Source organism: Pituophis catenifer, unplaced genomic scaffold (genome assembly GCF_029215685.1).
Source record: "Pituophis catenifer annectens isolate HBS135680 unplaced genomic scaffold, rPitCat1.0.hap2 SCAF_7, whole genome shotgun sequence".
Taxonomy (NCBI): Eukaryota; Metazoa; Chordata; class Lepidosauria; order Squamata; family Colubridae; genus Pituophis; species Pituophis catenifer.
Window position 1 is genome coordinate 28,143,920 of NW_027256887.1, and position 14,558 is coordinate 28,158,477.

General features: G+C 37.6%; 1 protein-coding gene across 1 annotated transcript in view; it reads right to left on the bottom strand.

Moving 5' to 3' along the window:
* Positions 1-911: 911 nt before the first annotated feature.
* MDFIC (MyoD family inhibitor domain containing) overlaps positions 912-14,558 on the bottom strand; it is a 105,607-nt gene continuing 91,960 nt past the window's right edge. The window contains 2 exon segments of the mRNA XM_070947873.1: positions 912-1,120; positions 1,123-1,149. Of these exon segments, the coding sequence (XP_070803974.1) occupies positions 912-1,120; positions 1,123-1,149 (236 nt within the window).

The following is a 14,558-nucleotide window of genomic DNA, read 5'->3' on the forward strand; positions in this document are numbered from 1 at the left end:
TAAAGTCCACCATTATTTCTACAGTTTTGAGTGTGTTCAGTTCCAGATTGTTCTGGTCGCACCACAAGGCTAGTTGTTCAACCTCCCATCTGTATGCAGATTCATCATTGTCTCGATCGAGACCTATCACTGTTGTGTCATCTGCGAACTTCAGTAGTTTAACAAATGGATCGTTTGAGATGCAGTCATTGGTATATAGAGAGAAGAGAAGTGGAGAGAGCACACAGCCTTGTGGGGCCCCTGTGCTAATTGTACAGGTATCTGATGTGATTCTGCTTAGCTTCACCTGCTGCTTCCTGTCTGTTGGAAGCTTATGATCCATTTACAAGTGTGTTCAGGTACTGCTAGCTGGTTTAGCTTAGTTAGAAGAATGTCTGGAATGATGGTGTTGAATGCTGAACTAAAGTCTACAAAGAGGATCCTTGCCTAGGTCTTTGGAGATTCAAGATGTTGTAGGATGTAGTGCAGAGCCATATTAACAGCATCATCTGTTGATCTATTTGCTCAGTATGCAAGTTGTATGGGGTCCAACAGCGGATCCGTGATGGTTTTCAAGTGAGACAGCACTAGCCTTTCAAAGGTTTTCATAACTACAGATGTTAGAGCAACTGGTCTGTAGTTGTTCAGTTCCTTGATGGTGGGCTTCTTTGGCACTGGGATGATAGTAGAGCATTTGAAACAAGAAGGAACATAGCACATCTCTAGCGATTTGTCCTGCATTTATTCTTTATGGCCTACTATTCAAAAATTCTCTTCAATTTTTCACTGAGATTAATAGTGTGTAGTAGGTTGCTGCAAGGACATTTAATAGTGTCTTTTGAAAGACTTTCTTAGAAATAGAGAGATGCAGAGAACAGCCCTCTTTCGTTTTTCAAAACTCAACAACAACAAAAACCAGAATAAACAGAAACTTATGATGGGAAACAAATCCCACAACATTCCATACATGTTTCTAAACAGTCTGCTGATTAACAACAGGCATCCATAATGCCACAGTCCATGTCACATGGGCAGTTGCAGTCATCTCCCATTTCTTCCCCACAGCAGCAGGCCACCCATGGGCAGATTCTACATGAGGTTTGCTCCAGGATGAGGCCACAGAGGATGACGAATTCACAGAACAAGCCAAAATACAGTGTACACAGCAATCTTGAGAAAGTAGACAGGGAGGGAAGGAATAAAGAGAAGAAATTTCCTACTACATTCTGTATGACCATTCTGGAGAAAACAAAACACCTTAAGAGTAAACAGAACCATTTTCTTTTTTTCCACATTACATTATATGCATGCATAATATGAGAAGCACTTTTGCATGCCAGCTTACCTTCCTTTCAATAGTCTAGTAATTATCCACTTAAGATAAATGAAGTCAGCAGTGCAATGACTCATCAGTACAATTACTCAACATTACATCTTAAAGTTACAGAATACATGTAAAGTTATAGCACACATATATTGCCTGGACAACTTGTTAGGTTTACACCATATCCTAACACTAATAAAGAAATGCTAGCTATAAAATATAAAAATAAATTGGGTTGAAAAATGAAAACAAAATCTTCCAAAGAGATTATTCAGTCTGTCACTTATAAATGAACCAGGTACAGATAGTCCTTGCTTACAATATTTCATTTAGTGACCCTTCGAAGTTAAAATGGCACTGAAAAAATAACTTATGACCGTTTTTCATACTTATGACCATTGCAGGATCCCCATGGTCATGTGATCAAAATTCAGATGCTTGGCAACTGACTCATATTTATGACAGTTGCAATGTCCTGGGTCATGTGATTCCCTTTTGTGACCTTCAGACAAACAAAGTCAATGGGAAAGCCAAATTCACTTAATAGCCAGGCTACTAACTTAACAACTGTAGTGATTCACTTTACAATTGTGGCAAGAAAGGTTGTAAAATGGGGCAAAGTTTGCTTAACAACTATCTCGCTTAGCAACAGAAATGTTGGGCTCAATTGTGGTCGTAAGTCAAAGACTATTTTTAATGCAAACAATGTTGGGAGAGATGCATGTTTGATTCATCCACAATCAAAAGAAATTAGCCACTGGTGTTACATAAGCATTTTTGTTTAATTTGTTAGTTTATCTGTTAGCTCATTTCTATAAATAATGGACAGTAATACATAAACACGATGAATAGAAAATGTTCACTGGTAACAAAAAAAGGAAAGAAGAACCAGCTAGTAAGAAGAATGCTTACATATATTAAATGATGTTTTTCATGAAGAATAACCATACCTACAAGTGACCTTCATCCAGTGCTTAGCAGATATGACACATGAAATGAAGCTGGGGAGTACAAGTTCAGTGAAGAGAACCAAAGCCAGATTGATGGGGATTAATTAGACTGTTGTCATGGAGATTGTCATGGAATAAAACTAACAATTTCCTCTTATGGTTTTTTTAAAATAATGTAAACGAAGAAGAGTTAAGAAGAAATAGGTGTCTCAGTATTGATAATTCAAGATTAGCTTAACTTTTTTTCTCTATCTTGACAATGAACACCAAATAAAGGAAGAAAAGAAAGAAAAGTTTCCAAATTACAACAAATTATAACTACCAGTAAACAAAATGAAACGGCCATGCAATTAATGTCAATGACATTACATGCAGAGCAATGATTGTGAAAATAAAACAATAAATAATTATATCATCATTATCATCATCTTAGTATTTTAATTTGTTAAAGCCACTACATTCCAAAACTCTGTAGCATACAACATCCAGAATAAAATTTAAAACAATTAGTAACATAACAGAACTAAAAATACCAACAAAAACAGCCATTACAATAAAATACATGCACAGCAGGGACCCACTAACACATTAGCTCAGGTGCAGAACAATTATTGTGAACAAAAATAATACCAAAACATGGGTAGTCCTCGACTTACAACCATTTGTTTAATGATCATTCAAAGTTACAATGGCATGGAAAAAGTGAGTTATGCCTGTTTTTCACACTTATGACTGTTGCAGCATACCCATAGTAAAAATTTGATCATGATCAAATCATGACCATGATCAAAATTTGGTTGCTTGGTAACTGGCATATATTGATGACAGTTGCAATGTCCCAGGTCATGTAATCACCTTTTGTGATTTTTTTTGACAACCAAATTCAATGGGGAAGCCAGATTCACTTAACAACTGTGTTATTAACTTAACAACTGCAGTGATTCACTTAACAACTGTGGCAAGAAAGGTAATAAAACGGGGCAAAATTCACTTAAAATTATCTTGCTTAGCAATACAAATGTTGGGCTCAACTGTGGGCATAAGTTGAAGACCACTTGTAGTTTTTATTTTCTAAAAACCTACTTAGAAAAAAAAGGAGAAGAATTCACCAAAATAATTTAGCAACAAAGTTTCTGATCCTGATTACCAACATTGTGTAACAACTACCTGTACATTCTTCATTTATTTTTGCAAAACTAAAATAAAAAATAATAATAATCTAAACAGGTGGCAGTGTATGCCATAACATTTTTGTATCATTTTGTTAACACAATCTTATTATCAATCAGTGTCACTTAAAAAATAATTCTAAACAGTTTATCTATTTCACCATTTTTATTGTTCATGTCTATTTATAGATTATCCATGAATCAAAATCTTTTCTGAATAAATAAGTGTCATGACAAAGCTCAAGAAGATACAATGGCTTATTTTCTGGCTGTTATACAGTATGTCTATTTTTATTTTTTGGCTGTTAAACACAGCATAATCATAGTTGGTTTAACTATCCCTACTTAATCCTTTCTTTGTTGTTTCCATCCATCTATACATTGCTTATTTTCAGTTAATCATATTTATCTTTATTCTTTTTCATAACAATTTAACATTGAGACATGGTTCTTGCTTAAAATATACCTTAAATTATAAATTCCTTTTAACATTTTAAATTAACCATATTTATCGTTATCCTTTTTCAAACCAATTTAACATTAACACACAATTCTTACTTCAAACATACCTTTAGATATGTTTATAAATTCCTTTTAACATTCTTAATTTCTGTAAAAACCTTCTTTTTATTACTACAATCCACCTGTACATTGTTTTATTTTAATCACATTGTTTCAATCTTCTTTTTTCTTTTTCCAGTCGTGTTTATCTTATTTCTTCATCTCCTCACCTGCAAACTTATATTTCCTTCCATTTTCAAAGTTTTCAATTTTGTCCTCCATAAGTCATATTATATCTTTTTGTTATTTTTATTCCAGATATAATATATCAAATCTTCTGTTGGGCCTCTGCTTAGTCCTTCTTTTATTCCTGCACCAATTTTTTAAGTTATTATTGTTTCAACTATAGGAGTTCCATTATAATTTCCTTTTCTTTTCACAAAAGTCAAGCTGCCTGCAGACAGGGAAAAAACCCCTCCTCAGCAAGATCCCAAGACTTTTATCTGTAGAACTCAAAATTTCCCATAGCAGAAAAGAGTTACAAAGTTCCTTTTTGAACCAGATGGTGTCCCTCTACAATCCACATTTTCCATTAGTCATGCAAGTACCCATTTTGTGCTATTATGTAACAAACCAATTTATTTCTTCTTTTTTTAATTTTAAAAGTATCCAATCTTTTTTTTTTTTTAAAAAAAATCCAATTCAAATTTTAAAATATCCAGTCTTTGTCCCATATCTTGATATTTAATTCCTTTAGTTCTATTCAAAACTTAGTTGTTTATTGGGTCTTTGTTTCTTTAAGGTAACATTTTAAACTTTCAGCCCCTTTGTTATTCAGCCGCTATTTTATAGCTAGAGGTCTCATAGATGTTAATAGATGTTAATGGGCATTGTTCTAGGTTGGGTTGGTTGTCACTCACCCAGTCTCAAACAGCTCCATTTCTATCCACTTTCCTCTAGCACATTTCTTGCCTGGTTGTCCCAGCTTCGTGGTAACCGCCATGGCTGCTGCCCCCCGCCGCCAACTCACAGAGGGTTCCCTCTGACCTCCGAGGAACTTGCCTGTTCCTCTTGGTTGTCCGAGGTGCCCCTCCTTTTCCCCCATCCCTGCAGGATGGTTCCGGTCCAAAGACCCATCGGCGGCAGTTCAGCAGCCGGGGTTTTCGCAGAGCTCATCAGAGCCCGCTATTTCCCCAACTGTCTTGCCGTGATGACAAACCGGAAGTCCTCAAGAACTGAAATTCTGATGATGTCTTATTACCTTGGTAAACTTTGCCTCATAGGCTTTGAGGTTGACACAATGCAGGAATTGAAGCTTTCTGAAAGAGATGCTTGGCCTCCAACCTTCATATCAACAAATTATAGGGACTTCCAGTGGCAACACGTCGTCGAGAGCAGCTCCTCTCGGGGCGCTAGCCCCGCGATCTGTTAAAGCCGCTAAAACAGCAAAAAACAGCTGTTTAGCGGTTAGAAAGTTTTCCCCTCAGGAAAAGAGGGGAAAGAGAGCAGCCAGGCTTGGGTTGAGCTCCCCAAGAGTCCCAGGAACAATTCTGGGGCACGAAGGGTGAGAGCTCCCTAGAAGCCTGACACAAGCTCCGGACCTGGAACGCTTCTGCATTTAGCAGAACAAGACGCCGCGACCATCCCTGCAACATTTTAACACTATTTTGGATACAAAGCAGGCAGAGCAAAGACAGGAGGAACTCCAATTGCAAGTATTAAACTTTAACTCCTGTGTATTGAATACTTCCTTCTAGATTGCTGTGGGAAGAAAATGAAAGGAAATGGCGCCGAGCCTTAATTGGGTGTGGTAGCGAAAGTTAACTTCAAAGTACTCATCTGCGCTGACAGTTTCTGCTGCTAATAAACGAGACTGGTCTCAAAAGAAAGAAGAATTAAATTGGACTGTAGAGAAATTTAAATTTACTGAGGACTGAAATTAATTGGAAATTGAGTTAACTTCTGGAAGTGGTTGCTGTAAAAGTTTTAATTTGGAACTGAAAATTTGAAAATGGCTTCTAAGCAAATAAAGATTGCTGGGGCTAAAATTACTGTGAGCTCCCCTATTCCACCACCCAAACCACAATCTTTGACAGCTCCAGCAGAACCACAAGTTTTAACCCTGGAAGCCTTGTAGCAAGCCTTAAAGCTGCAAGCCTTCTCTTTAGAAGAAAAATTTACTTCTGTTCTTGATGAAAAAATAAAAGTGGTGACTGATAAAATGGATGAAGTAACTCTAGAAGTTACAGAAATCAAGGATGAAATTCAAGCTCGCAATAAGGCAATTAGAGAAGACATTATTTTTGCATTTAAAGGTCTGGCAAGTCATATTGAAGGGTTAGATGAAAGACTAGAGGAAGTTAATCAATCAAATGTGAATTTGGAGAATAAAATGGGAGAAGTTCAGACTCAGATAGAAAAAGCAGATTCAGAGGTGATGATGATGCAATACAGATCGATGGAATTTGCTATAAGAGTAAGAGGCCTGAAAGAAAATACCCAAGAGAATTTGAGAGAGATCTTTGCAGAAGCCTTTGCACAGATAATTCAAGAAAGAAAGGAGGATCTGGATTGGCAAATGGATAAAATTTATCGCATTAATTCATGGTGGCCAGGCAGAGAAATTTACCAAGAGATATTGTAATTTACTTTACAACAAGAAGGCTAAGAAATACGATATTGCAGGCTTCCTACAAAAATAAACTTCAAGTGGCAGGGCAGGAAGTTCTAACACTAAAAGAAATTCCTCCCAAAATGTTGAGAGCAAGGAAGGACTATGCTTTTGTGGTGGATGAACTCAGAAAACGTCAGATACAGTATAGATGGGAGATTCAAACTGGATTGGTGGTGGATTATTCAGGACAGAGATTTCGTCTTAATACATTATGGAAAGCAAGGGATTTCTACTTTAATGTATTGAAGGCTGGAGGTTCCTCTTCCCCAGAAACCAGAAGAAGAAATGAAATAGAGGAAAAAAGAATGGGAGTGAAAGAAATTACCCAGGCTTGGCAGAGGTTCAAGGAGGGGTTTTGATTGTTGAAGAAGATTCATTACAACTTACGAGCTCTGCCCAAGATATGGAGTTATTTGGCAAAATAGAGGAGCCGAGGGATCAAAGGCAGACTCGAGTAGCAAAGAAACGCCAAGAGGAATTAAAGGTGCAGCAAGCTCTGATCAAAGCACAAGAAACCACAAAATCAGAAGCAGTGGGAGGAGCTAGGCCAAAGATCAAAGTGAAAGATGACCTTCAGCTGATGCTTGAAAAGCTTCAAAGTGTCAAAAATGGCAAGTAAATTTCTAACTTGGAATGTCAATGGATTAAATTCACCACAAAAGAGGAGGAAAATATTTCATTATCTGAAGCAGTACAAAAATGATATTATATGCCTACAAGAGACACATATTAGAATGCAAGATCAAAAATATTTAACAAATTGAAGATTGGGGACACATTTTATAGCATCTGCAACGGAGAAGAAAAATGGTATAGTTATATACCTAAAAAAAAGACTTAATTGCTAAATTAATTGAAGCAGATCCACAAGGAAGATATATTGCAATTGAAATCTTAATAGAAGGGAAAAAAACATTATTGATTGGACTATATGCACCAAATCAGCAACAAGAATGTTTTTATAAGACTTTACATGCTAAATTAATACAGTGGAATTATAAAACACATATAATGATGGGAGACTGGAATGGAGTTTTGGATATTAAAAAGAATAAAAAAAGATCTCTACAAAATATTCAAACACGTGCTAGATTGCCTAAATCTTTTTTTTTATATGATGGAGGATATGGAGCTGAGAGATATTTGGCATGAGAGGAATGGAGAAGAGAAAGATTTTACTTTTTTCTCTGACAGGCATCAGTCATTTTCCAGGATTGATTTTATATTAATTTCCAATGAATTCCTTTCTAGGGTGAAGAAAACGAAGATATGTCCAAGAACATTAACAGATCATAGTCCGGGTTTGGATGGAATTAGAATATGAAAAGGCACCCAGGAAGTCCTGGAAGCTGAATGAAAATTTGTTTAGATATGAGGAAAATGTGAAAGAATGTAAACAATTTATGAAAGAATTTTTTGTTATGAATTTGCATAAAGGTACACCTATGGAGATGGTTTTGGATACAAGTAAGGCATATATGAGAGGTATTTTAATTTATTTGAATAATAAACATAGATGTAAAAGAGAAAGGAAACGGAAGGAGTTAGAAGAAGAAATAAAAAATAAAGAGCAAGTATTAATTTTAAGCCCAACTGATAAGAAAACAAAAGAAGCAATTAATTTATTGTGAGGGCAATTTAATATGTTGACGGCAGATCAGGTAGCAATAATTTGCAATATGCCAAACATAACTCCTTTTGTAATGCGAATAAACCAGGCAGATGGTTGGCATATTTGCTTAGGAAAAAACAAAAGCTACGTACTATAGAGAAAATAGAATATAAGGGTAAAGAGATGTACCAGCAAAATATGATTAAAAAAGCATTTTCAGAATTTTATACCAAGTTATATACTAGTGATAAGATTCAAGGTATAGATATAGATAAATATATGCAGAGGGGGAATATCTCCATACTTTCAGAAGAACAAAGGGAAGGATTGAATCAATTGATAACTGTGGAGGAAATTATTTTAGCAATTAAACAATTGAAGGTGGGAAAAGCACCTGGGACAGATGGGTTGACAGCAGTTTATTATAAAAATTTGCAGGCAGAAATGGTGCAACCACTTAAAGAATTATTTAATAAAATACAAACTGGAGGACAAGTGCCTCCTTCCTGGAGAACAGCATTTATTTCCCTGATTCCAAAGGAAGACCAAGATCATACTCAGCCAAAAAACTATAGGCCTATTTCATTGTTAAATACAGATTACAAGATCTTTACTAAAATATTGGCAAATAGGTTGATGCCAGTTATGCAACAAATGATTCACAATGACCAAACCGGTTTTATTAATAGGCGATATATGAAGAGTAATGTAAGACAAATAGTTAATATATTGGAGTATTTGGGAAAAAACAACCAGGTCCCTGCGGTGCTCATATTTTTAGATGCGGAAAAAGCGTTTGATCGATTGAACTGGAATTTTTTATTGAAAATAATTGAAAAGATGTAATTTGGAGAGTACTTTATACAATCTATTAAGGCAATATATCAGCAACAAACAGCACAAGTAATAATTAATGGTAGTTTAACGGAAACCTTTAATATAGAAAAGGGAACAAGACAAGGATGTCCTTTATCTCCATTATTGTTTATTTTGACTTTGGAAATTTTGTTGAATAAAATACGTGTTTCAGATAAAATAAGGGGAATTAAAATTAGGAATGAGGATTACAGGGTACAAGCATTCGCAGACGACCTGGTTGTGACTCTGACCCAACCAATAAATTTGGTTATAGGTTTAATGGATATAATTAACCAATATGGACAAGTTTCTGGATTTAAAATTAATGCAGGGAAAACGAAGATAATAATTAAAAATATGGTTGCAAGTCAAAAAGAAGAAATTGAAAGAATAACAGGATTTGAATCAGTTAAGAAGGTTAAATATTTAGGGGTTTATATTACAATATCAAATACGAAATTATACAAGTATAATTATGAAGTACTGTGGCAAAAAATCCAGAAAGAGATGGAAGGTTGGAAAAAATTGCAATTATCATTGCTGGGAAGGATAGTTGCAGTAAAGATGAATATTTTGCCAAAATTTTTATTTCTTTTCCAAATGATACCAATACTGAAAAAAGATGGAGATTTGAACGAATGGCAGAAGGGTATTACCAATTTTGTGTGGGCAGGAAAGAGATCAAGGATAAAACGGAAAATAATGCAAGATATACGTGAAAGAGGAGGTCTCAAAATGCCTAATTTAAGATTGTATTATGAGGCAGCTGTGCTCTCAGCAATTAGTGATTGGATTAATTTAACAGAAGAGAGAATATTGAATATTGAAGGGTATGATTTGTTATATGGATGGCATGCATATTTACTATATGATAAAAAGGTGGATAAGAATTTTAAAAGTCATATATTAAGAAATGCATTGTTACGTGTATGGAAAAAGTATCAATATAAATTAAATAACAAATTACCTATTTGGACAATACCTAGACATATGATAGAAAATATAAGTGTGGAGCAGAAACAAGATGTGACTACCTATAAAGAGCTTCTTATTTTGGAAAGAGATATATTGCAATTAAAATCTTTAGAGGTATTAAAGGAAGAAAGGAAAATTCAAACCTGGTTTTAATATGGGCAATTGTATACTAGGTGGAAAGAAGATCAGAAAATTGGTATTGTGCAAAATGAAGAAAATTTAATAAAACAGATCAGAGATCAAAGCCCAATGCATATTAAAAGGTTGTATAATGCACTGATAGAAATAGATTCAAAAACTGAGTTAGTGAAGGATTGTATGATAAAATGGGCACAAAACTTTGGGGAATCAATATCTATGGATGTATGGGAGAAAATATGGGTTAGAAATGTGAAGTTTACTCAAGCCCAAAATTTAAGAGAAAATTTTTATAAAATGTTTTATAGATGGCACTTAGATCCCCAAAAGTTAGCCTGTATGTACCCGAATTTACAACCTACATGTTGGAGATGTAAATGTGATGATGCAATGTATTTTCATGTATGGTGGACATGTAAGAAAATTAAGGATTAAGATATGGTGGATTATACAAAATATTCTTAAAAGGAAGATAAAATTTACTCCACAGTTGTTTTTACTGGGTATAATTGAAGGATGTACAGTTATAGAGACTAATTTGATTTTGAATTTAATAACGGCAGCCAGACTTTTGGTGGCGCAATACTGGAGGAAGGAAGAAATACCTACTATTGAAGAATAGACATTAAAAGTAGCCAATCTGGTGGAGATGGCTAAAATTTCTGCATATTTGAAGGACCGTTTGAATGAAAGATATGTACTGGAATGGAGAAGATGGATTAACTATATACAAAACAAATATGGGACTAAAAAGTTGCAAATAGCTTATGAATGAAATATTCAGATGATTTCCTTTTTTTCCCCCCTCTACTTTGATATCTTAGTATCTATGGCAGAGTTAAAGAGTAAGGGGAAGTTAAGAGTTTATAGTTAGTTTGCTTATGTTAGATTATGTTTGTTAAATGCAATACCCTGTATTTTGCTCTGGGAAGTCAGGGGGGGAGGGAGAGGGGAAGGGGTGGGAGAAGGGGGGGAATTTGTTTGTAAAACATTTTAAAACTTTTCAATAAAAAAAACCAAATTATATACACAGTCATAAAATTGTTTACTTGTGGAATTAGAAAGGGACCACAGAGATAAATGGAAACATCAGAGACATAGTATTTATTCTCTGATAAATTCAACTGAGCTCCATGTAACAGAGAGAGATTGCCACATTCTAAGTAAAGTGGAAGCTTGTAGACTTAACAAGCATCTGAGGAAATAATCCATTTCCAGAGGTGGAAGTGGCAATCTGAGGGAGAGCTGATGACTGGAGAGTGGATGAAAATCGTTGCTTGCCTTACATATTGCCTGCTGATTGGTATAATTTAAGGTACCTATTATAGCTTTTTAAAAGGTTCTTGGATATGCCATCCTCAATCTATGACCATTCAGTCAGTGACTATAGTTACAATGGTGTTGGACAAAATGATGGGTCTTTAGAGTTCTGGCCATCCCAGCACTTACAACCAGTTGCCAAGTGCCCTGCAATCACATAGTTGCCTTTTGCAAATTTCCCAGCTAGCTTCTCCAGAATGTCAATGGGGAAGCTAGCAGAGAAGGTTGAATGCCACTGGGATAAGTCTCCCCAACCTATGCACCATTCCCCAGTCCCTCTGTGTTCACATTATGCCACCCACTTGCACAGGACCATGCACTCTCCTTGACCTGCACAGCACCTTTTTACAATTTCCCTGACCCTTATACACCCTCTATGATTCATGTTACTTGTGAACCCTCCCTGACTCACACTGTGCCTCTTGTGCATCCTCTCCAACATCTGCACTACAACTCTCGCCCAACCCACAACAATCCTAATGCAAAACTCCGTATACTCTCCCACTCATTCCTCTATTTGTGTAGAAATTCTTGTGCACCCTCCCTGACTTCCTCCATGCCCCTTCATGCCCTCCCCCACCAGCAGTAGTCACTTACTTACCTAGAGGCCTGGGACTTGCAATTTCCTGCAACTGAATTCCTGGGATTCAGTTAACGATGACAATTGGGAATACAGGGATTGCCATCTCTAAGCAACACAAGAAGTCAATGACATATACTTTTTGTTTTAGAAAATACATTATACACTATATTTTTCAATTTAAATCAGACATGATTATTGCACTATAGCATCAGGAGGTACAGTGATACAAACCTGATGTGAGACTGTGAGAATACTGTGAGAGAAGAAGAAAAGTGACATTTAAATTACTTCAGTGAATGGTGGGAAGCACCAGAGTATGTAAAAGAGAGAAGAAAAGTACAAATTTGCAGAGGCTGAAAGCAAGAACTTCAGACATTGGCATATCATACAAACTACATACAGAACCTGAAGGATCAGAAAGGTGACAGGAGATGTGAGATGACATAATTCTTGCAAGCAAACAAGAGTTCCTCTTGACAAGATGTCTAGCTGAAAACATCAATTTCTAAACAAACAAGATGCTATATACATTTGGTGATCATGCATATAAAATTGTATTTTTATATTTATCTTTGTTTTTTAATACCTTGAAACATTCTCTGTGATTTATCACTGTTGATTGATAATGTTTTGAAAATCATTTGCGTCACATTTATAATTTGTATAATATTTATTCTACTCTTTCTTAGGTTAGTTTTTCCTAATATTTTAAAGGACAAACTCTTCCCTCATGGAATAATTCCATAAAATTCCATAAAATCTTGTTCTGTGTATCAAGATTTAACCAACTGATTGTAAGGCAGCCAATTTAAATATATCTATATAACATGATTCTATAGTATACAGTACAAATTTTTATTTATTTATTTTGTGCCTTAAGGTCAGTGTTAACTCCTAGCAACTGCCTAGATTAGTCCCTACAGTGTTCTTGACTATATTTCAGGAGTGGTTTTGGCCTGCTTCCTAGGACTGCGAGAGATCAGCCAAAATTACTTAAGCTGGGTAATTTACCCAGCCCAGCTTTGTGCCTAAAGAAGAACTAGAATTCATGGCTTCTGTTTTGTAGCCTAATGCCTTAACCAAATTGGTTCTCAATACATAGTTGAGGTATGTGTGTGCAGTGGTGGGATTCAAACAGGGGTGAAATGCTACCGGGTCAGACTGGTTCAGGAGAACTGGTAGCGGAGATTGGGGCTGGTTCGACCAACCAGTAGCAATCGCTGGCTGGCCAGGCCCCGAGCTGGTCCGCAGCCTGCAGTCCTGCCATGCTTCCCTGCCTTCCACACTGTCTTCCTGGTGTCTCAGTGTCCAGCTTGCGAAGGCAGGCAAGCAGAAGGCCACATGGAAGGAAGGCAAGCATGGCAGGGCTGCGGGGAAGGAGCTAGCAGCTTACTTCCTTCCCCGCAGCCCTGCCATACTTGCCTGCCTTCCACACTGCCTTCCCAGCAGTCCCCCATGCCCACTTGCCTTCCGAGATCAGTGTCCAGCTAACCCTAACCCCCACACCCTTGGGGGAGATGCAGCAGATGCTACCTTTGCCCAAAACCTCTCTCACATCTTTTGGAAGCAATTGGGAGGCGTGGGAGGGGTGGAGAGTGCAGGCATCACACCAAGCAGCCCTCCTCCTCTGCCAGCTTTGAGGCTGGGCAGGGCTCGGAGCAACAAATGGGAAGGCAAGGCGATCATGACTTTCTCCTCCTCCTCCTTGCGGGGTTCATTGAGTTTGTTTTGCAAGCTTGCCCGAGGTTTGCATCTTTGCACAGCCTTTGGGGCTTTTGTGCAGCAAGCCCCCCTTTTCCTCCTCCTCAGGTCTAACATGGGTTTTTAATTCATGAGGAAGGAAGAGAAACCCTCCCCATCCCACCTGAGGACTGATTAGTTTTTCTTGTCACTTGTGGTGGGAATCCAGCCTTTGTGTGGGAGGGAATTGCTTCCCCCTGGCTTGGGGAAGACACAACTGTTGTGCTGGGGTTGAGAGGGGTGGCGGCGCTGGCGCTGAGAGGGGCTGCTCGCTTTCTTCCTTCTCCTGCCACTGCCGCTGGAGCCAAGACTGCTGCTCCACTGGGGTGTGCATCGGCAGATCTCAGCGGGAGGGGGGCAGATGTAAGGCTGACGCTGGTTGTGGGGAAGGGAGACCGGCTGTGCTCGGCCAAAGAGCAAACCTTGGGGGAGCATGGCTGGGCTCACTCACATTTTGGGCTTGGCACGCTAGGCTTCTGTGGGGCCTTTGGGCGACTGCCATCCACTTGCCTTCCCCTTCGCCTTGGGTCCCGCTGCCTGAATCCAGCCCATGATGGGGACACGCTCCTTCCGGGCTAGGCCACCCACCCTCCCAGAGCACTTTCTTCCTTCCTGCTCAGACCAGGTGTGTGTGTGAGTGTGTGTGTGTGAAAGAGAGAGAGAGAAGAAGGAAAGAAAGAGTGACATGAATGATGTCATGATGGCCACGCCCACCAAGCCATGCCCATAGAACCA